General features: G+C 38.3%; 1 protein-coding gene across 16 annotated transcripts in view; it reads left to right on the top strand.

Annotated features, from left to right (window-relative positions):
* PTPRM (protein tyrosine phosphatase receptor type M) overlaps positions 1–23,163 on the top strand; it is a 482,698-nt gene that overhangs the window by 418,977 nt on the left and 40,558 nt on the right. For all 16 annotated transcript variants that reach the window (XM_064507225.1, XM_064507224.1, XM_064507229.1 and 13 more), the window contains 3 exons: positions 2,988–3,075; positions 9,277–9,353; positions 12,180–12,216. In XM_064507225.1, the coding sequence (XP_064363295.1) occupies positions 2,988–3,075; positions 9,277–9,353; positions 12,180–12,216 (202 nt within the window). The remainder of the gene's footprint in view (positions 1–2,987; positions 3,076–9,276; positions 9,354–12,179; positions 12,217–23,163) is intronic.

Raw genomic sequence — 23,163 nt, 5'->3', positions numbered from 1 at the left:
CAAGTTAGGAAAGATCTTGAAAGATCATCTGTTATGAGGTATCTGCTCTGTTCTTTACTTGTGGGACGAATGGGATTTCTCCTTATAATTCATTGTGGATTATTGTTCTGTTGCAGTTTGTGTAATGGTAGCACATAGGGGATTTAGGAAATGACACGCCAGCTGTCTTTTACAATAACGGTTTCTTTTTATGCTCTTGCAGTGTAATACCTCTTCCTTCAAATTATCTTTTCTGTACACTGTCACTGAAATACCTGTGTGCATCCAAAAAAAGAAGTAAAAAACCCTGGATCTACAAAATTAAGTTATCATAGGTTTTCTTTCATTCACTGATTTATTGATAAAAACCCAAGGAAAATTATGTGTATGGAATTCTTCTTCTACAATCTATTTTTTTAAAAAAAAAGTGAAGTCAATATATGGTATCTGTAAACTTAAGTTTGTCTCCTGTTTCTCATTATTGTGTGATGTTTGAAATAGAAGTGTTCTAAAAAGCAGAATTATCTGGCTTGTAGATATATTATTAGAAGATATTTTATCTCTAAGGCTCATTAAGCTTGTCATTGTTTCCAGAAGTTCCAAGCAGGTGGGAGAAATTGCACCCACACTTCTGCAGATGAGAAGCAGACAGGCTGCCCAAACCAGTACATTGCCTATTTTATATCTTCCCTGAATTCAATACAGTACAAATGTTTCCCACTTGTCTCCAGAGACTTACTCTAATCGATTGGTTTAAAGCGATTTTGTGAAAGTCCATTAGTGGGACAGGGAGAAGGGGGAGGTCCCTAGGGGTATATTTTGGTCCTCCATATTTCAAGGTATAGGCTTGGAAGCTGTACCAGCAGACGTCTTTCTCTGTAGTAGCACATGTAATGCTTAGTGAATTAAACCCCAAACCACTTGCTGGGTGGTATCCTGTCGATCAAATCTGTGAACCAAATCTATGAACCAGTCTCTAGCAGAACTGTGAGGAAGCTGGAATTCTTCTGTGGTTTAGCTGTGTGAAAGGCAAAATCCTGAAGAAGATACCTGGACAAGTTTGGGACATTATCGAGAGTTGGCTTCTTTGTTCTGCCTTTGGAACTTCATTGCTGAACATTTCCATTTCTATTTTACCTTTAACTGATTAGTTATTCATCTTCTAGTGTTGTCTAAGAATAAATGTGAACTTTGCAAGAAACTCAGACGCAGGTCAGTGTCTTTACCAAGGGACAACAATTCCTTATTCAGTATAGTCTGGTTTACCACAAAAGTATTTTCCATCCAGCATAGGTCAAGAGTGCTCTGGAGTTGGAATACTTGCTTTAGAGACCATTGGCAGATTTTTAAGCCCATCTCAGATAATGATTGGTGCCCTTTTGGCAAGCAGCAACAAAGCTGTAAATCATCCTAAGATTTCCAGGGCTGCACTTGTTCTATCCTGGCAGGAATTTGCATTTCTCAGAGCTGTACCCAATGATGGTACCCTCTGATTAAGAAGAAGCTTCTTTCTGTTGGTGGATCTTAATCATTTCAATTTGCAAACATGTAGAAGTTTCCTAAAGGAGATGCAGAGAGCTGTAGGACAAACAAATTGAAGCCTTCTGACAAGACTCCTGTTTTTCATAAGTTATCACTTACAGATCACTTAGAATCCAGGGATTCTCTGGGCTCTTCAAATCATAAGTTGAAAACCACCACTCTAGTGAATTTATTAAAAGAAAATTTATTTTAGACACTGAATGCCCCCATGTTCCCCTGACTTCAGCAAGAGATCAAGGGATTATTTCGACTTTTATGCTGTTTACTAATGGAAATCATTGGGATTTGAAAGACCACTCTTCAAGTAGGAGGGCAAAGGACACTAATGGTAGTCCATTTCATGGGCATTATCTATGTTAAACTACTCAGAATGTGTAGGGGTCTTGCAAGACACAAGCTTCACTAGGTTTTCCCTGTTTAGCTTGGGAACTTAACCGTTCTTGGCTTCTGTTATCAAAATAGTAGAGCATTGTGCCTTCATGCCCCTCTTGAATCAAAAGATTTAATTTACTGATCATTGAGATAAAAAGATCAAAACATGAATTAAGAGCAGCCATCTTCGTGATAGAATTCCACTAGTTAGTTTGGCAACAACCAGTATTTTAAACTCAAGGTTAGTATTTCAATATGAAGTGATAAATTACATGACTTACGAATACACTGTATAAATTAAGAAATTGAGCAAATGTTTTGAACTACAGACTGCACAGGACAGGTAGCACATAACAATTTGCTTGCTGCCCCTATGACAGCTTGTGTGTTTTATTAATGTAAAAGGATATTTTTAGCACCTTCACCTTTCTTATTTGCATTAAATTTATTAAATACAGCACAGAGGCTGAGTGAATATTAGATAGATTATATCTTTCATAAAATCACATTTTTATTCACTGACAAAATAATCCTCTTGGTTGTCATAAATAGTGTTTTTAGTAAAGGGCACATACATGCCAACTGAATCCAGATTTTTTTAAATTCTTATGTATGTTGAGGTCATGTAGGTTTATGTATGGTCATCTGCCAAGAGGTAACTGAAGGCTGTGAATATGTCAAAAATATACTGTTAGTGCAGTGTGAAATTCTGCTCTCAGATACTCCAGCAACTCCAGCCATGATGGTGAAGCTCAGCTTCATGTGGATGTAACTATCAGGAGAATTTTGATAGCACAAATGAAGGACTCTTAGTGTTGCAGGTATGCAGCTTTGGAAAGGTTGACTAGCACTTCACATGCAAAAATTCTTCTTGCTGTTCCACAAATAATCTTGTGTCAAGTTTTTGATAAAACTTGGAGCTATGCATGAATACCATTTAAATAGGAAACTCATATTTGTGTTCAATAAAAAAAAGAGTTAAATGACACTTTAACAACAGTATCCGTAAGTACTATTTGCCCTTCTCCTTGGTTTCTCTGTAAGGTGACTATTGCTGTATGCATTTCTTAATGTCACTTTCCTTCCTTTTTTAGAGTTTTTTTGAAGGACAGTCTGCACCGTGGGATTCAGCTAAGAAAGATGAGAACAGAATGAAAAATAGATATGGGAATATCATTGCATGTAAGTGTTGACAGCATAATTGTGCACGTGTTAACTTTCAACATCTGATAAGAATGACCACCGGCCTCATGCTCAGGCTCATATTCCTCTTCTCTAATTAAGAAAATAAAAGTGAGGGAAGATACTATATTTTTTTGAGAAAGCTGTCAGATTCAATGCATTTTTTCCACTAGCCTGCTGTATACCTTCCATCCTGTCATCAACATTTGGCTAGTGGAGAATATTGTTTTTAACCAGCACCCAGCTCTAACAGTTCCCAGACTGCTCCTTGTAGCTTGGTGGAAGAGTACCCATGATCTCATCAGTACCTTAACTTTGGGTTCTGGACACTGTCGGATCAGACAATACTGCTTAGGTATTCCTTGAAAGCAGAACGACAGCCATCCTGATATGCCCGCTTAACTCTAGACAGACTCTAATGAAAAAAATAGGATGACTATGCTTTACTTAAAAAGGCCAAGCTTGATAAACACTAGATATACTAATGAAGAGCTTCAGGGGATGATAGTGTGCTTTTGTGAATGACCCCTAAAACTGGCTTGATGCGACTGACAAACACTGTGGCGGTAGATGCTGTGCATGAACATTGGGGCAGCAAATATATCAAGTTCAGTGAAATTATATTACTACGTACATGCTTGTATTGCTGCACATAAAGGGTAAGTTCCCAGTGTGTGTGTAGGAGATGATCCCTTCCTTGGTTGTTCCTTCACCAGCTAAGTGATTTAGACATGAGGTGCAAGTGGATGTACAGACTACATGAAGCAGGCATGAGCAGGGGTATAAGCAATGGTCACAGCATGGGAGTGATCGTTGTCATAAGTTTTGTAAACATGAAGACAAAAGATGGCCTTTGAGGAGAGATCATGTAATGATACTGCTGGAGTTTAGAAATCATTTATAGCCCTAGGTACATGGGACAGCATGGGAGAAAGAATAGTGCTAATTATCTGAATACTTGGTGAACCTGTGGAAGGAGTGCGTGGTGACTGTTTACACTGCCTAACTTCAGCATGCAGTGTAGGTGCCTGTCTGGGCACTGATCTGCCTCGGTTCCTTCATCATCAGTGAACCACGCAGACATGACAGAGAAAAGGGTGGCTCTTTTAAAGAAAAGGTTCAGAAATGGAGCCTATTTTAATGATTTTGAATCGGCATCACAGGAGCCCCTCTCTGCAGTGATTGTGTAAAGAGTCCAGACAGACCAACTCCAAAATTAGCAACCTGCAGTAGGTGCTGTGAGTAGTCCCTTGTATCATGGTGACCCCGGTGGGCTGAGACAGCCTATGGGGAGAAAACAGATCTCTTATTTGATGTGATTTGATGAAAGAGAATGAGAACCAGCAAGAAATGCTTGTGGACACAGAGGCAAGTCAAGCAAGAGGCCTGGCAGGTGATATATGCCACGTCAGTTTGAATGGACTGAAGTTGGACATGATTGCATTGCTGCGTATGTGGGCGGCATACTGTGATACTCACTGAGAAAGGAAATGAAGTCTGCTAGGGACATGTGAATATCATGATGGGCTGGAAGATATGTAGAAGAAGGTAAATTAACTAGGCATGGTTATAGTTGTTTCCCCCAAGCAATCTTTAATGTCTAACAAACTTCTTGTTTTGTGAGAATATAGCAATATATTAGATTACTATCATTATTATGTAAGTAAAAATACTGAAGGCATAAATAAGAATACCAAAGACTTTTATGTTTATTTTTCCTTTGTGAAATTTTATTTGCTGTCTAAGCCTGTGACAATAGATCTGCTGTTTTAGTGAGGGTTTAGCTTCGTCAGCCCCCTCTTTAATGTCATGTTATACGCAACCTGTCACTTTGACTCCCTTTGGTTGAGGTAAACAGAAGACTAATAGTGCTATATGTCTGAGGTAATGAAGTGATGAGTAGCAAAGGGAAAGCAAGTAAAAGATATTAGATACACAAATCAATGGCAATGACAAGTAATACTGCAGGCTCACTGAGAGGGCAAATGTTACTCTGATCATTTGGATCTCAATTTACTTTTAACGTCATCAGTATTTAGCAAAAGGAAAGAGTTGGATGGAGTTGTTATCAATAACTCCCTATTTATGTAGCTATGAAAACACAGAGAATACAAGTTAAAATTAAAACTCATTAGAGTAAAGGACAGTATCTTAAAAGAGAGGCTAAAATGGCCCACAGTTTGTCATCTGTTAAATAGATGTATGCAAATGGAGTAGTTAACTGTCTAATTACTTTGCCTGTTTTTCTACTGATAAATAGTTGCTTGGCTCAAGAGTTTGAGAATACAGTTTTAGAGGTCCACTTTTGAAAATTTGCCTCAGGTAGTTGTTAAAGTATTGGCTTTAGCTGGAAATTATTTTAGTAAATTCCATTTTTATGCTATATTTAAAGAATCAAAAATACTGCAGATGGTTTAGATACCTCCAATTATGGGTACACGATTATAGTGAAATGTATATTTTTTCTATGGGAGTTTAATATATATTTTTTTCTGACCATTTATCCTCTTTATGTAAATTTCCCCCTAGACACTCTTGTTACATTATTGCTTGTAGTCATTATTGCTCTCTGAGGGAACTAAAACAACAGCACCAGGCTGCCAGCGTTGCAGGAGCTCATCAAAATAGCAACATGCTTTACATTACCCAAGTGATGTGCATTTAATTGCCTACAAGCATGCCCTACCCACTGCATGAAGGTGGCTACAGCTTGTGAGCCACTGTATCAGTAAGCTGAATCGTGGCCACAGTCCAGTCATCCACACAAAATGTATGCCTTCTGTGTTGAACACAAATGCCCTTTTCCTGTTTTCTCATTTAAGAACTAGAAATGGTGTGAATCTGCTGAATGAACCTTTTTCGCCTAACAAAATTATGTGTCTGTCCTAATTGTGAAGGGTTATGCATGGGTTTTGGTAAAATCTATAGCTTTTTCCTCAGGAGAGATCTTGAGGTAAGCTGGGAGTGGGAAGGGTTATTTATGTATTGTTGCCTAACTCAGCACTGACTAAATAAGAATACAGATCACAGCTTTTGCAAGCAGCTAAAGATTTCAGCTGAGACTTTTACAAAATGCCAATTTGCAAAGAATTCAGCAAGGCACCTCCCAAGAAAGTGGCATTGGTTGGGCATGGCGATCAACTGGCTACTCAAAGCGCATGTTAGAGATCACAGTCGGCAGACTGATATATGCATGTTGTATGTAAGATGAGGGAAGCGAGAATGAAATGTTTATATTTACTATCTATTATCATTATCTACAAAGACAAATAGATCCCAGCATAACTCATTTCAAAGGCGTAAGTGGTCGGTGCAAAATTAAATCTGATATCCCAATAGAGGGGTATCAAAATAACAATGAGCTTGAAAAAAGTGTATTTAAAAGCTGCAAGAAAAGTTGTTAAGAGCAAGCTAAGCTATAAAGGGGAAAAAACGCCGTAAAAAACTGGACAATTAACCTAAAGGCTATTTAAAAATCAGTGTGTTGGATGTGTTTAAGTATATGTGTATCTCTTAGGGTAAAATCCACCTGGCATAAGCACAGGCATACACACAGTAACTTTTTTTTGACTGACTAAAGAATTTTTTCAAACTAAGGAGTGTTGCCATGCAGCAAGGAGTTAACTGGCGTTTTCAAAGCAATCAGCGAAGGGAGTTTCTCTAGCTCTGCTGCAAATTAATGGGCACTGAACAGTCCATTACCTCCAGAATTCCCTGAAACTCAGATGCAAATGCAGCACTAGAAAAGATTCATATGAGAAGAGAAAAGAGCAAAGAGGTGATATGGAGATGTAGGCCTGAACTTACGTATTTAGTTTTGCCCAGTCTGAAGCAAAAAAATGGCAAGGAAAGAATGAAGGAAGTAAAGGAAATAGTAAAGTAACAGAAATAGTAAAGAAAAGGTAGTATTACTCAGTTGTATGAATCAGTGTAAAGTAAATATCAGGAAGTTATATTTTTAAGACACATTAGGGACATGTTAAGGAAATGTAAGCTTTGGTGGCCCAAATGTGGAAGTCATCCATGTTCAAGTCATCACAGCCAGGATTCAGATGTCCAGGAATACCTGTGCAGGACCGACAAGTATAACATGATACCCACATAAGACTGTCCTTCTGCAGTGGCAGCTGAAGGCTAGACAGTATAACCTGGGGTATGTAAAGTGGCACTCAGTGCTCGTGTTTAGACAACTGAATCCTGCCCTAAGTAACTCAAGAAAGATAACAGTAAAGATCTTCACTAGCATGACTTGTTCTGTTGAGGATGCTTTTAAGGAAATGATGCATGAAATCATGGAAACGCGGATGAAGATATACCATGAATCCAAGCCAGTTTGACTTCTGGAGTCTGTTGACTTCAGCAGAGGTTGGATCAGGTTCCAAAAGCCTAAAAGCAACAACTGTGTCTGAAGATTAGGAAATTCCTAATGTAGTATGTTTCTTATGTAAGATGGATTTTAAGAACTAAAGGCCCGTGAGCCTAACCTTTGTTCTGAAGAAACTGATAAACAGCTTAATTAAACAGAGAATAGCACAGCACTTGGATAAACATAGCTTGATAGGGTCAGATGAGCATGGTTTATGTAACAGAAGATCACATCTCTATAAACAGTCTTGGGAAAGTGAATAAACAGGCTGAAAAGGCTGGCTTAATCAGTGTAACTGATTTGAATATTCAAACATCTTTGAAGAAACTGCTTTCCAAAGACTGTCAGGTGCAATAATCACAAAAAACTAGGAGAATATTAGCTGTTAGGAACCCAGAGCTGGAATTCTAATTCATTCTGATTTACTATTTTTGGTTTACGGCTGTGCCCTTTCTCACTCTCAAGAGAAGGAAATGAGGCTCTGAGATTTATAGTCCCTGAATTTTGCAGCATAAAAGAGGATGAAATCAACAGTTTGCCTCTTCTTTTCCTACTCGTCCATTCAAAGAGCTCTTGACTTACCATTCTAAAACAATGTTATTTTAAGAACTGTTTGATGAATGACAGTGATGTGGGACATGCTGCCCTCTCCTTCCTCCCCCACAGTGTGGGCAAATATTATGCTACTTATGATGAGATCATACCTTTAAGACACGTCGTGTTATTTCCTCATCTGTTACATTTTAGGAGTTTCCTCATCTGTTATATTTTAGGTGAGGTTAAGTTGAAAAAAAAATAAGCCATTGAGAATGTGGATGGCAAGTTTCAGATGCTCTAATGATTATTTACATTTACAACAAAATAATGTCAGGTACTAAGACCTCTTATTCAGCTGCAAGTGAGATTAACTCAGCTAGCAGGCACCATTCAATAACAATAATACACAGGTATCTAATTAACAAGGGTAGCTTGTAAATAAAGCATGAGTAAAGTGGCTATCGACCATGCCACCATCCTTGAGATCATACTCTCAAATTTCCTTAAAGCATTATTTCTTCAACAACTGCTGCAGCATTCTGGAAAAGCCATCATGTTTGGTCACTTTTTAACCCGGAGAAGCACGTTCCAAATTCTCACGGGAGAAGAAGCCCTGCCAGCATCCACAGAGCTTTTGTGAGACGGCTCTGACCTCTAGCACCCCTTAATCACTGCTGTGGTATCCTAAAGAAAGCAAGGCAGCTGACAACAACCTAACTCATGCTCTGATGTTTTGGACTGGAATTTGGAAAGTAGAGTTGGAAGTGCTTGCTAATAGGTAGGATTCCTGGCTACATATAGACAGCCACAGTACAGCAAAATTCAGTGACAAGCCCACTATTTGACTGCTTGTTTTTTGTCCTTATTTTATTTTGCTTTCTGTCTTATTGAAAACATAATGAATTTCCTTCAGAAACTGTGCGGTGGCAGTATGTCCTGTAGAACCACTCCTGCTTATTTTGAGGACAGGCAGAAACATTTGCAAATGACTTAACCTTTGACAACTTAGTGTTTTTTATTTTATTGACAAAAGGGTAAGTGTTGAGGAAAAAAAGACATAATTGCATGTTAGATATATTTAAGGCATTCAAATTGAAAATCAGAGGGAATTTGGGAAGCCTTATGAATGACTGAAGTGAAGATTAAATGTAGATACAGTGTTTTCATGGACAACAACATAATGATGAAATTGAAAGTCCTGAGATTTTAGTTTGGCTCTAAAGTAATATTTTGATGAAGGAATTGTTACTGAATGTGTCTTTAATTACTTTTTTTTCTTTCCATTGTTGCCGTTTCAGATGATCATTCTCGAGTGAGACTGCAGCCCATTGAAGGAGAAACAAACTCCGATTACATCAATGGAAATTATATTGATGTGCGTATACTGATGCAGTCAACAAAGTTAACGTGTTCAATCAAAGAGGCAGCTCTTACTATTCTCGCACGTTACTCGTAGTTTGTAAGAGGTATCACAGCTAGTAGCAGCTGCTAAACATTGTTGGAAAGTGCTGTCGTAGGAAGCTAGGTGTGCACTAACAGAAAAAAAAAGCCTCGAAGTTTTTATCAGTAAGCAAATGAAAGGAGTCGTTTCCTCAAACTACCACTAGACTGAAACCTTGACAGTATCATTGTATGGCTACTTTGCCTGCTGGTGCTTATATGGACTAGCAAAATGTTATTTTCACTTTCTGTCAACAACTTGGCATCATTCCACATTTAAAAGAAAGCTGTTTGCATATTAATGTGACAAAACTCCGTAATGCCTAATGCAGAGATTTGCAATCTCTTGTCATCTCTGCGCTTTCAAGTCGCCTTCAAAGTATATTCTGCAGCTGTTAACCAGTACTTCTAATGCAAGCAAGACATTTCATTAAATATGTAGGCTGTTTAATTATTGAAGATGGCTTCTTTGTTCATTCTGCATCATGTTAACTTAATGTTTTACATTAGAATAAATTCTTTAAGAGACAGCGTGGTTTCGTTGAAAGGATGAACTCAAAAGCAGAATTGAAAATCATTAGAAAGTCAATACCATCTAACGCCAGAATAGCGATAACAGAGTTAATAATTTTATTATTTACATGGAGCAATAGATGTTAGTCGTAGTAAAACAACTGTTGCTTCATAAGAAACAGGTCTGCTAAAGATTTCTTGTTCAGTAGTGACATCTTTGAAACAGAATGTCACAGTTTTTGGTTCAAATTTAATCACTAGTATGAGAAAAGCAGGTAATAGATGTTTTTCTCAGAATTTGGAGGAACTAGAGCTGTACAAGAAAGCTAGGCTTATTTCAGGTGCAATAATAGTCTGAAAATATCTTCTTCTATTGATGTTTATTAGTGTGTTCAACAACTATTAAGTTAAGCTTAGATTTCTTTTCAGTTCCTTACTGTCTGAAAAAATAGCACATTTATCAAGAGGTAAAGGCACAAGTGGAAATAGGTTTACTTAGGAATCTCACTACACTCTGAAGGGAGTAATTTCTATCATAAAAGGAGAGAGAGTTCATGTTGAAGGGTTAGATTTGAATTCACTTTCAAACTTCCCCAACATACAAGATTGTTTGGACTGAAGCTTCTCATTTTAGGCTATTAGTATATCACTGAGATCTGATTTGGATCTGACCCTAAAGTGTTACGATAAATGAGAAAGGAAGACTTGGAACATATGGTCTCATTTAAAGTGCTTATAAGATAGCGTCATAGCAATCTTTTTTGCTTATGGAAATACAAAAAGATGGAGAGAATTTGGCCCTAAAAGAAGCAATGGGTGAGAAAAATACCTCACCCTCATCCTTAAGCCTCAGGAGGTGGCTTCAGTGCAAAGCATGGAGAGCTGCAGATATCTTCAAAAGACAACTCACCCATAAAACACAGCATTTTTTGTTTATAATCTTGCTAGTCAGGTTTCCTTTGGAAATGCTTGTTTTTCTACTACAGAAGCAGCTGTGATGTTTCTCTTGCATGGGGTGATTAGTACAGTTTCCTTGTTGTCAGAATTAACGTTAATATGGGAATGGCACCATCACAAACACAATGAAATTTTCTTGGATAAAAGAGGGAAGGGGCAAGGGTTATGCTATATTTTCCCCCCATGCCTCATTGTGCTGTGAAGCTGAATCATTTAATCCCAGCAGCTAGGGATATTTGATAACTTGTAGGAGGAAAAATGCAGTTCTACAGCTATCTAAACACTCCTCAGTTCATAGACTTCCAAATTTTGCTTCAGTGGCACATAAAGGAATCAATTCTGTAATTCATGTTACGTTTTCTGTAATATTCAAGGTGTCTTCAATTGTTTCCAGTTTTTCCTTCCCTACATCTCTGCACTCCCTCTTGCTCTCTTATAAAGAAATTGCCATGGTGAGCTACACCTTTAAACTCTTGCTTTTGATGACTGGCACTGCAACCTGACCATTATTGAAAAATTAATACTGGTAACTGGATTTATCAGCCTACTGGTGCAGCTGGTGATCTTAACCTTTGGTGACACTCCCAGTGCATCAGAAAGTCAAATACTGTATAAATGGTATTGTTCCCTATTGGCTTCCTATTCAACGTTGCAAAGAATCCAGAGAGTATTAATCTTTATTGCACAGCTAGCTCGTGATTAAGTTGCTCTTCTCTTTAGAGAAACATAGAATTGCTTTATATTCTTCCTATTTATAGGTGAACAAGGCTATTCATACCGAATCATTTAATCATAGAATTACCCTCTCTTTCACTGTTCGGAAATAATTCATAAACAAGTCACAGAGGGCGGAGTGGACATCCCCCCACCCTTCCCCCAGTGAAATGGAAGTCTGGCATTCTTCAGCTGTTAAAAAGGGGATTGGCTTCACACTCAGTAGCAAGAGCTTGGAGATATATCTCAGCCTCCATGAGCATCTGATGCCATTAGCTGCAAGTGCTAGAGAGGATTTCTTGCTGTTCATTTTCAGCAGAGCCAACAGGGGACTTAAAAAACATATTACCTCTGTCCCCTAATGTGCAAGGCTGCAACTTAAGTATCTTGCAGAAAATACATTTGCTTCTTGTTCCCCTTTTCCCTCACCCTTCCCCCACTGGAAAGAACAACTTTTGCATCTAATATGATGCCTTTATTGTTGTGATTTTTACTGGAGTCTACTTTAAATGAAATTTCACTCATAGCAACATGCCCAAGCTGCACATTGCTTATAATTTTTTCCCATTTATTTTAGGGTTATCATAGACCGAATCACTACATTGCTACACAAGGTAAGTTTGTTACCTTTCTTTTTGGCTATGTATACCTAAGAGGCTTTATACATTGAGTAGTTATTTGGATTACGGTTTATACTCTCTAATAAGCATTTTTGGCACAGTCAATATCCATGACAGAGTAAATTCAGTCAGATAAAAGCAAGCAAGTTGAATTGCTATTACCTAATTTTCAGGTATGTCTTGTAAGCTGCCTTTTAACCTTGTGTTCAAATAGCTTTTTGGGCGGAAAAGCAAAATACACCCTTTTTTGACAGAAGTTACTCCATGCCTTACTCATGAAAAAGACATCATGGTAGAAATACTCAGTAAACTTTTCAGAGGGACAATGGTGACATGAAAATGTGTGTTCTCTTATTGAGCAATGATAATTAGGCTTCAAGTCCTTAGACTGCAAAACATTTTAGTTGGCGAGTTTTAGTAGAGGACCCAAAGTCACATTATACTTGCAGGGGGATTCCTCAAAGGGATCTAGATCTTTCAGAGCTTGCAAGAACCTGTTCCTTTTGTCAATACACAAATAAATTTTCAATTTGTATTTGTCTTCAAAGACATAATTTGCCTGTTTTGACACAGTTCTTATATATTTTTTGGTCAAGTTCAGAGCTGGAACCGATGGGAAAGATAAGTCTTCTGCAGCTGGTTAATCATAATATTAAACAATTTGGCAGTGTCCTGCCTATGTTTGGATAGCATATGCGTGAAAATTTGATTGCACTTGCACTGCTGGGAGGAATTCTTCTCTGTAATAGGTATTCTATAACAGAGTTTCCTAGATTTGCCAAGGAATCTGAAGAAGTTGTCCAGGTCCATTATTTCAACACATGCCCAGTCTTTTAAGAGCACCAGCTGGGGTATTGAGAGTAATATACTGAGAATAATACGTATTTATTGGATTTAGAGGGCATATATACTTATAATGATATTCTATAGAGACAGAGAAAAAGTTGGCCATGTCAAATTAGAGCTCTGACTGTGATTTACATTTCCCCGTAAGTGACCCAGTGTCAGCAGCCTCCAGCCCCCACTTTTGCCAGTGGGAGTCTGTGTATCTCTGCCTTTCTATGTTTCAGCTCTCCTTAGCCAGTTAGCACGCAAACGAGGTGCTACTTCGTGTCAGATAACAGTGGGGCAGGACACAGAGCTTATTTCTAAAACTGCCTCACTACTGTAGATCTTCAGATTTTAGACCAGAATTAGAATGTGAGATCTTTGAATCTGAGCCATTTAAACGTGCTTGATCTTCCACTTCTGCTACCCACCCACCACAGCCCACAGTCCAGTCTTGTTCCAGATGAGCCAGAGAAGAAAACTGGGATGAGAGCAGAGTATTTGCCTGATTCACTCTGGGCTTTTACACCCTCCTCTTCTGAGAAGAGATAAATTCTTCCATTTAACCTTTGGCTGGTGATGCTATTGTTTTTCACTTTTAGCTGAATCCTAAAATGGAAAGACACACAAATATATTTGGTATTTTCTTTACAATTTGTAATACAGTTGTTTTCTTCAAGATATTAACCAGAAGATCTTTCTGGCAGCTCCCTGGGATACACGAGAGATTGCTATCTGAAGCAACTTTACATAAAGCTTTATCACCGTTCAATACTTGAATACCAACTGTGAGGATTTTATTCCTTGGGCTTTTAAAGCCAAGTATTTAATGCAATAGTGAACTAAAAGTCAAAGGACCAGAATCACCAGCAGGCCCAACAATTTCTTTGCCACGCTTTTTCTCTGATACGATGTCAAGAAATACCTAGTCAAGGAGGAGAATAAGGGGGGTAGAAACAAATCCTCTTCTAAGACGTAAAGGATGTGTGACTGTTGCAGCTGCTGTTGCTTGGGGCAGGTCTCATCCGTATCTTCTGTGTAGGTGCAGCTGAGAGCACATGGAGAGGCCTGACTGCTCCCACAGTGCAGTGAGCCTGAAATGGACTCTCTGAAGAAAATAAAATCCATTAAAAAATGGGCAGACAGCTTGCTTCAAATTCAAAATTAATGTGGCTGTGAGTTTGTTGATGAGTAACATCTTTAACATCTTATTTCTAAGGCCAGTTGGGAAGTGGTTTTGTAGCTCCATTCTCTATTCTGGAGGAAAGGCAAAGCACTGATCTCAAGAGGTTTCGGTCTTCTCTCTGGCTTTGTCCATGGCCTGATGAAGAATCATGAGTTTCTTTCCCTTCCTTTGTCTAGGCTTTCCCACCTGTAGCATAGGGTTAAAATTACTCATCTGTGTTTTAAAGTTGTCTGAAATGTTCTGATAGATGCAGCTGTGTAAGGGCTAGTGGGGGTTGTTCACCAGTACCCCAGCCTGCTGACAAAGCCTTTGCACAGTGGTAACCCTCCCAGTAAGATACAGTCTCGGTCTGTCACAAGAGTGATAAGGTAACTAGGAATAATCTCTAAAACTCCTTTAAGGCTCTGTATTAACTATGAAAGGAAAGGCATTTGTTTTGCATGCCAAACAGTCTGTGTTTCTGTGCGTCTCCCTCTCTTGTAAGCCTGTCAGGAGTCAAGGCTTGCACCTATAGCCAGAGATGTGCTTGCTCTGTTTTAGAACGCATTTTCCTGTAGAGATGTATAAACACATCAGTACAACACAGCAGCTTAAGCTGCATGTTTAATTCCGTTAATATCTACTTCGCATCAGTCTTTAAATAACTTTTCCTGTTTTCCCTCTTCTCCTCCGCCCCAAATTTTACAAGCGCACATGCCTATTGTTCTTTGAAGGGAAATATCATTACATGAGTCAGTTTTAAATCTCTGAGGAGTCCATATGATTGATATTAAATTGTCGTGTGTTCTTCTTAAGCTGTATTCACCATATCAAGTGGTAATGAGCAAATATAATTGTTTGAAGTGAAAAAGTGGCAAATTTAATCAGTTTGTAATAGACTACCAATCTGCTTTTAACAGAGCTGGGAGCTGCATAATTTCCTGTTTATAAAAGTGTTACTAGGTTGCATACTAACCAGATTTTGACGTGTAGACCTGTATCTTCCACCTTGGCATTCATAGCATCCTGCTACTCCTTTGAATAAGGGGGAGATACGTTTTTTAAAAGACTTAGCAAATGGAGGCTTTTTCAACTAATAATCAAAAAAAAAAAGAGAAGATTTTGCTTCCATTTTAAGAATAATACATTTAAAGTGTGTGATTTGGATTAGAAAATATTAACATCATTTTTCCTTTATGTGATAAGCATAATGTGACTGGTAGACTGAACTTAGAGCTAATGAAGACTTGGTGATCTACTGTAATTGGTATCAACAGCTGGGATACGCACCTGAGGCACCCTGATAAAAAAGAATCCCTTGGCACAAGCGAGCACATTGGGTCATAGAGAACCAACAACCTGGTGCAATTTAAAACTCACTACTTTGTTTCCTACATCCCCTGTTCCCATGGATATAATTCTTTAAAATTCTTCCAAAGCAGACTATTGAGCTCTCGTATGAGCTGTTCAGTCTACTGGCAGCTGCCTTTGCTTCCAGGAGTTAGGTAATCAATGAATTTTACCCAGGTCCTTTAGTAAGAGCATTGTGTTAAATATCCATACAGTGCTTAGACTCACCCACAGTGCTGGATTTTGTTAGTGTCAGCTGACAGTTGTTATCTTGCATGTCTCACCTTGATTACTAAGCAGCAAAAATTATTCTTTCTTTGTATTTACTTGTTCTCTGTCCCTTGAAGTTCGCGTGGGTAACTGAGCTATGACTTAGCTTCTTCTAGCAAGTCTCTGTCAAAGGTTTTATAATGCTTCTTCCACCACGCTACCAGCAAGTGTAAATTATGACTGACAAATGAATGTTAATGTAGCACTACAGCATGGCTCATTGCCTTTTCCACCAGGGCTGGTTTTCAAGCGGATCAGTCAGGTGTTAAACAGCAGACACTCGCATGCAAACGGCATGACTTTGTATACGAAGTACATTCATTTGTGCATCTCTGACTTCTGAACACTCCTCGTGGGTCAGATTCACCGATTCCCTCTGCTTGCTGCAGCAGACAGAGGCACTTGTTCTAAGATGTTTTATGCAAGTGCTTCAAAGTATATCTTAATGACTGTAAAAAGTTACTCTTGAAAATAAAGCAGCTTTAGATTTAGTAAGTCCCATGTAGCCTTTCTCCCTCTTTTGTATGTATCTAATTGTAAAGCAGATAAACTGTTTCTTTTTTCACACTCTGTATTGCTGCTTATGGAGACATCAAGTCAAGTTTCAGGCAGGAGGAGTTTTTACGTATGAGTTATAAACTTCTGGAAATAAATATTTACAATGGAAGTGTTTACACAGTCTTCACTACAGCAGCGTAAACCTGCCACTGTAATAACCCCTTTCATTGTCTTTCTCTTTCCTGCAAAATACGTGTCTTTCTTCCACACACTACTGTATATGTTGTGTGAACATTTTAATAGGGGTTTTCAGAAACAAAAATACATTTTCTTTCCAACTGAAAGTTCCCTTTCAGGCATCTGAAGCAGAAGTATTACTTTGAATAATAATACTCTTAGCTTCCTTGGCATGTGTTTTGTTTGTATGTAGCAGAAAGTTGTCAGAACTGCAGCAGTAAGTGTTGCACACTTATCTTTACAGAGAAACTTTTGCTGCCATGGTTTTAGCCTCCAGATGGAAATTAACATTTGAAATTATTGCAGAGAGACTTGAAAAACAACAGAGCAAGATAGTGCTGCACATTTTTCAGCTTTATACGTCGTGTCTTTTTTGCACAATAAAGGGTAGTCAGCCTGATTTCCTGGTGTACGTGGGGTGATTGAATTCTATCCACCTGTGTTAACCTTGGAAATTCAACTGTTTGATACTGTTCTTTACTTCCTAACCATCAAGACATTAAAAAGGTGATTGAAGCCATCTGTCTCCAATGAAGGCGTTAAACCTGTTCTTAAGCACCATGTTGAAGAGGCAAGACCTTCTGAAACATGTCTTTAACCTGTTCAGCGGTAGTGCTGACGAATGGCAAAAATTACTTTTTTTCTCACACATAAATGCATACAGGAATAATATACTCTTTACGTTTGGAAGTGATATCCCTAGATTATATTGTGAAGCCAAATTCACTAAAACTATCTTCATTACCATTTCCCATCAAACATCAATGATAGCATTCCCTACTTTTGAACAGCTTTCAGAAGCTGTCTCAAAATAATCCAGATATTTTTAATTATTATTATCCCTACCAAAGTCTAAAAGAATCTACCCAACATTCAAGAGGGACAAACATTCCGTTCTGTGCTGGCTACATATTTAAAAGTTGGTGCTTTACTAGTTTGAGGAGAAAAAAATCACAGAGTGCATAGTAAAAACCGGTAGCTATCACGAAGTCAGCACTCGTAAACAGTTACCAGACTGTGGTACCTGAGAGTACCAGGATTTCACTCTGCCTTTGCATATCATAGGGAATTTTAGTGATAACTCTGTAAGCACAGTTGCTCGATCAGCATTTTCATGATTTCCATATTTTTCTGTCTTCATCTTAATCAGCTCTGTGGCAGTTTTGCCGCTATAGGGAATGAAATGCCCGTGTTGCTCTACATTCAGTGTAGACGGCTGTAAATGCAGAGCTAGCATCGATAAGATAAGATAGGAAGGGGGCTGAGAATATGTTGCAGTGTGTCACTTCTCCAACTCTTTGCATGTAGATGGACTGGAACAGGAGCATCGCTGGAAAGTTGCTGATGGATCCACTGCTAGACAGAGCCACATATATTCTTCATACATGGGGGCTACATTTTGCATAAAATCCATCCCTGCATTTGATAAACATTTGTAAATGTTTTGAAACTACAAACAAGCTATGAAAATGATACTGAAAAATTGTTTAATATTTATTTGCTAATACAAATTTCCTCATCTCTGTTCTTTCACTTGCTTCCTAGTGAGGTTTATGAAACATTTTGAAAAACTGATGATTTTTCTGTAGGCCATTGTCAAAGCCACAGAGAAAGAAAAAGCAATCCTTCTATTCTCTCCCTCACAGAGAAAGAGCAGTAGGAAATCAGACATACAGGTCTTCAGAGCATTTATAGATCTCTGTCTGGAAGACAAGGTATTGGTTAGATTCCTCTGTCAAGAAGTCAGTCTAGAATAGTTATGAAAGAGTTTTGCCTATTGGAATTAAGTAGTAAGAGAAATGAGAAACTACACGAAATGGACAAAACTGAGTCATTTAGGCAAAAGGAAGTGCCTCAAGGCTGTATTACATAAAAGAGAAGATTTTGTGAAGAGTCAAATATTTGTCCTAATTTTTAAAACACAGCTATAAAATATGTGCTGCAAAGAAGTAACTTAGGATCTTCCAGAAACTCAAGATTTGAGCAAGCTGTCCTTGTGAGCCAGAGACACTTTTGAAAAAGAACATTCTCAAGATGCCATTTCTTGGTATATTTGTTGCTCAGACTCCTAATTACTGAGATCAGGCACTTGTCCAAGGAAGATTTATGCAGCATCAACCTTCACAAATGTACATCACTTGTCTGTATTTTGGGGGGAAGCAAATTATGAAAAGCTGATTATTGATCATAGGGCTTCCATCCTTGATAAAGATTGGATGGAAGATTTGCCAATTGGACTTGATGGAGAAGGCACATGGGCACTCTTGATGGAATACTGCTAACATGCCTGTCAATCACAGTGATGCCTAATGCTAAGGCAGAAGAAGGAGCAGAGAAATGGAGGTTGCCAGGGTAATCAGTCAAATCATCTTTTTCTTCTGTCAAGTCTAGTTTCCAGCCACTCTCCAGCAGCCTGGAGGAAGCTTGGCAGCAGGTGTGAGAAGGCTTTTGATCTTCTGATATTCCTGCGAAACAAGGGTGCAGCACATTTACAGACAGAATGTATTCCAGAAACAAATGTGTCCGGAAACAAATAGGGCAGCTTATTTTTCCCTCTTCACCGTATCCAGATCTTTGAAACCTGTCATCTTTTCTCTATTCTACATCCTTCTGTGGCAATTGAAATCTCTCCACATTGATACAGCCACCAATGCTCGTAACAGTCTGGATAATTTTGAAGCACTGCCTTGGAAAAAAAGACATAGGCTTATTGGATTAGTTTCTTGCCTTATGCATCTGTGTTTTCCATGCAGTTGCATGTTCAGATGTAGACTTTGGGGAGATTCCCTCTGCTGCTACTAAATCTCGCTCTGTTGCAAGTAGGCTCATTTTACTGTTTCTCTGCAAAGCATATATCCAGTACACGTTAGAATGGCTTTCCTTGTTTACAGTATGCATCAAATACTGTGGTCCCCCATAAAATATAACCAAAAATAGAATAAAAAGGATAATGTTGCCCTTTCGTACTTGAAGTGGTGGAACTAACCAATGTGCTCCCCAAAATAACAACAGACAATAGTGCTGAGAGAATTTGTTGTCATGCAGATTTCATTTTTACTGTATTTGTCCTGAAGTTAGAAGGAAAATTATCCAATACACATATATTTGATAATGTTCTTCATATGTATCTTTATCAATTTGTTTGATTCTGAATATTTCTTGACTTCTGAAATATATTAATAAATGCTAGGCTGACAGAGGAAGAAATTAATGTACCAAAGTTCTCAAGGCTTAAATAGAAAAATACATTGTGAGTGATATATCTCACTCATGAGGTACCTGTGAGGATAATAAAGTATGACAAACTTGGATTCGCTAGCATTTTTACTTGTGTTTTAATGTAGACTGAATTATCTTATTTTTTCATCTGGCTAAAGTGTTCATCCTAATGCATTTAAACTTCCTGTATAAGTTTGAAAAATACAGCTTCTGAATATCTTACTTACAAGTATGGGCAGCATTCCTTCACAGTAAGGTCCTTGGGGAAAGATACAAGTAGCCAGAATGAACTCATACTTTTGAGCAGAAGAATAGTGATGATTTTATTACATGTTGATGCTTATGATTGACTCAACACCAAAATAGAAAGAAGAAATGGAAAAGACTAATTAAGTTCTTTTGTCCATTCCCTAAGGAACCTTCTAGGAAGGGGATAAAATGATCTTAAAATTGTCATCCATCATCAAAATTGATTCTGCATTACAAGTTAGTATGAAGGTCCTACTCCAACGAATCAATTACCTGAAATTTTCAAGATGGAAATGTTACAGGCAGCATGTTATTTACAACATAAATTCCATATCCGGTTGTCTTCCCAAGCTCAGATGGGCTATTTGGTATGAGTAATCAATAAGTATTCCTATTTCTATGTTACAAATTACTCTTATTGAGAAAAATAAACAAATATGAAACTAAAACAGCTTTCTTATCAGAAAACATTGCTTCAGCAAAACTGCAACTTTCCATTGGACTGCTTTGGCAAAGACAGAGTTCCAGGTCAAACTGCGGGCTCAAAGCTCCTGGAATAATCCACTGATCAGAGCTTTGACCTCAGATGGGGAGCCGAAATCTCGTGTTTCTATTGGATCTGTGTCAATTCGGACTGGTATCTCAGCTTCCCAGATGAGTCCCCTGCTGTTCTCCCCCTTTTGTTCTCCTGACATGCTTGACTTTAATTGTTAAACAGTTAAAAGTCTGTAGGGCATAGAGAGAAAGAGAGGACACGGGCGAGCGAGACTAACTCTGTTGCTCTGTAGCTAGTGCATTCTGCTGGCATGAACGAGACCAAGGCCTGCTGTTTTAGTTTTAGTTATTCAAAAAGTGTTCCAGTTTCATAAGAAGAAAAAACTGGAAAACATTCTTTGCAAGCCATTGCCTAGCAGTGCTCCTGTAAAGCACTTATTTGAGCTGTGCAGTGTAGAGATGCAAGAACCCAAACTGACTCAGGTATCCTGCATAACCCTCACCAGGGTTATCGCACATAACCTCTAAGAGTACTATGTGGTCTTTTCCTATTATTGTCATGCAGAATTTGGGCTGGATTTGTCCATATTGAGAAAAACATTAATGAGAGGGACAAACCATTTAATATCCCTGCTCTACAGGACACATGCTACCTGAAAGGAAGAGTTCTTCAGTTGTACTAGATGAACTACATTAAAAAGGAGTTAAATTTTTTCTCAGTTCAAATCAGAAGCAGCAGCTTCCTTGAATGGCATAGTGACACTTACGTGGCCAGCAGTGCTACCTACACAGCTTTTATGCCTTTTATGCCTTTTGCATTCAGCTCTGCCTAATCTCAGACTAACCTTGGAAAGAGCTGGACCATTTCTGTTGCTGGCATTTCCTCTGTTCCCAATCTGCAGTGCTTCTGTGAGTCATCAAAAGGTGTTATGGGAACGTGCTATTTATTCTTTGGAAAATCATATGACATTTTCATTTTATTTTGTTGATACAGAGCAAACTGAGCTGGTATTGGAAATTTAGCCATGGAGAAGTGTCAATCAATAAGTGTGTAACACTTTATTAGATGGAAAGTTAGCTGGTAGCATTAGCGGTAGTGTTATAAAAATGTCTTAAATAGCACCTGCCAAGACTGCACAAAGTCTGGTCTCAGATTTAACACTATATTTAAGTGCAACTATGGTTTGTTTCTGAACATGGTGGAAATACAAATGTGGAACAGGGACAGTTAAGATTATTCAGAAGTGGCTCAGGAACTGGCATATCATGACTGCTGCATATTGTACCAAGCCTGTTCAGTTCATTGTAACTCAACCTTGCTTCCTGTTGTCTCTCCAGGTATGGTTAGACTGTGCCTCAGAGGGTCCTGGGCACCTTTTGTATATTCATGTGCATCTAATATGTAACACAGCTCCTATTACAGTGGAGCTCCACTCCCTGCCTGGGATTTCTAGATAGTACCATAACGCAGACAAAATAGTGCATAGAGATGGGTGATATTCCAGCCTAGTTTATTCTGTATCAATAACTAAAAGAAAATGTCATATGATATTCCAGAGAATGAGTAGCACATTCCCATAAAACCTTTGACTACTCACAGAAGCAGTGCAGAATGGGATTAGAGGAAATGCCAGCAAGGGAGATGATCCAGCTCTACCCAATTTTATACACACACACACACACACACACAAAAAAAATGCTTGTATATTTATGTATAAATACTTATAAAATATTTATTTTTGACTTCATTATCTAGTTTTGTGAATTAAGCAATTTTAAAGAAAAAATCTCTAGAATAATCAGCTTTTGTCCATATATTCAAAGGATATATTTTTCTAAGCATCTTTATATGAAATTATTTGGGAGCTTAGAATAGAGTTTTTAATATAAGCCAGCAGTGAAACATTTGCATATATTTCATAAAGCAATAGCACTGTGGGTCATCACTACCACACGTTGTAAAGGCTGTATTACAGGCCAAATGATTTTATTGTCTCTTTCTGTTTGGAAAGAGATGAAGGATTTAGAGAACAGTCTCCTCCTTTTCTTCATCCTGTGGAGGATCTAGTGCTGACTCCTTGAATAAATATAGGAGGAGTTGGTCTGGAAGTCCAGTCGAAGCCCTGCTCAGTCTCATGGGAGCTATAGATAAAATTTCTGCATGCACCTCCATCACTTAGTAGTCTAAGGCTCATTGAAAGCTAATGGCACTTGAAAGCAGTTTGAAAATTTCATTTTGTGAAAGCCAGTTTTCACATATAGTGATGTGCAGTCAGCAGTGCTTGCTGACTGCCTAGCTTGGAGCAGGTAAGATTTAGTTTGCGCTTGAAAATCAGCCAGTTATTATTCACTCTGCTGTCCTTGGCTGATAATGAGAGGAGACTGTGTTTCTCCTTAATGAAGGATATAGCAGAAAGCATTTATGCTTCCTGTATCTGCACTGGCCAGGATTTATCCCAGTAAAGCATTTCAACTTGCTTTCTAAGCAGTGTTTTCCTGAAACATCAACCTAACAAGATTCAGTCAGATCTGTTTCTTATTGGCAGTCCATCTAAGGTTAGAAATCACGAAAAAACCATTTTAAATTCATAGCTCAGTCCTGATTAACCCACTTGAGTGTAGCTGAGGTG

Source organism: Dromaius novaehollandiae, chromosome 2 (genome assembly GCF_036370855.1).
Source record: "Dromaius novaehollandiae isolate bDroNov1 chromosome 2, bDroNov1.hap1, whole genome shotgun sequence".
Taxonomy (NCBI): domain Eukaryota; kingdom Metazoa; phylum Chordata; class Aves; order Casuariiformes; family Dromaiidae; genus Dromaius; species Dromaius novaehollandiae.
Note: the sequence above shows the minus strand (reverse complement) of the source record. Positions and strands in the feature narration are given on the sequence as shown.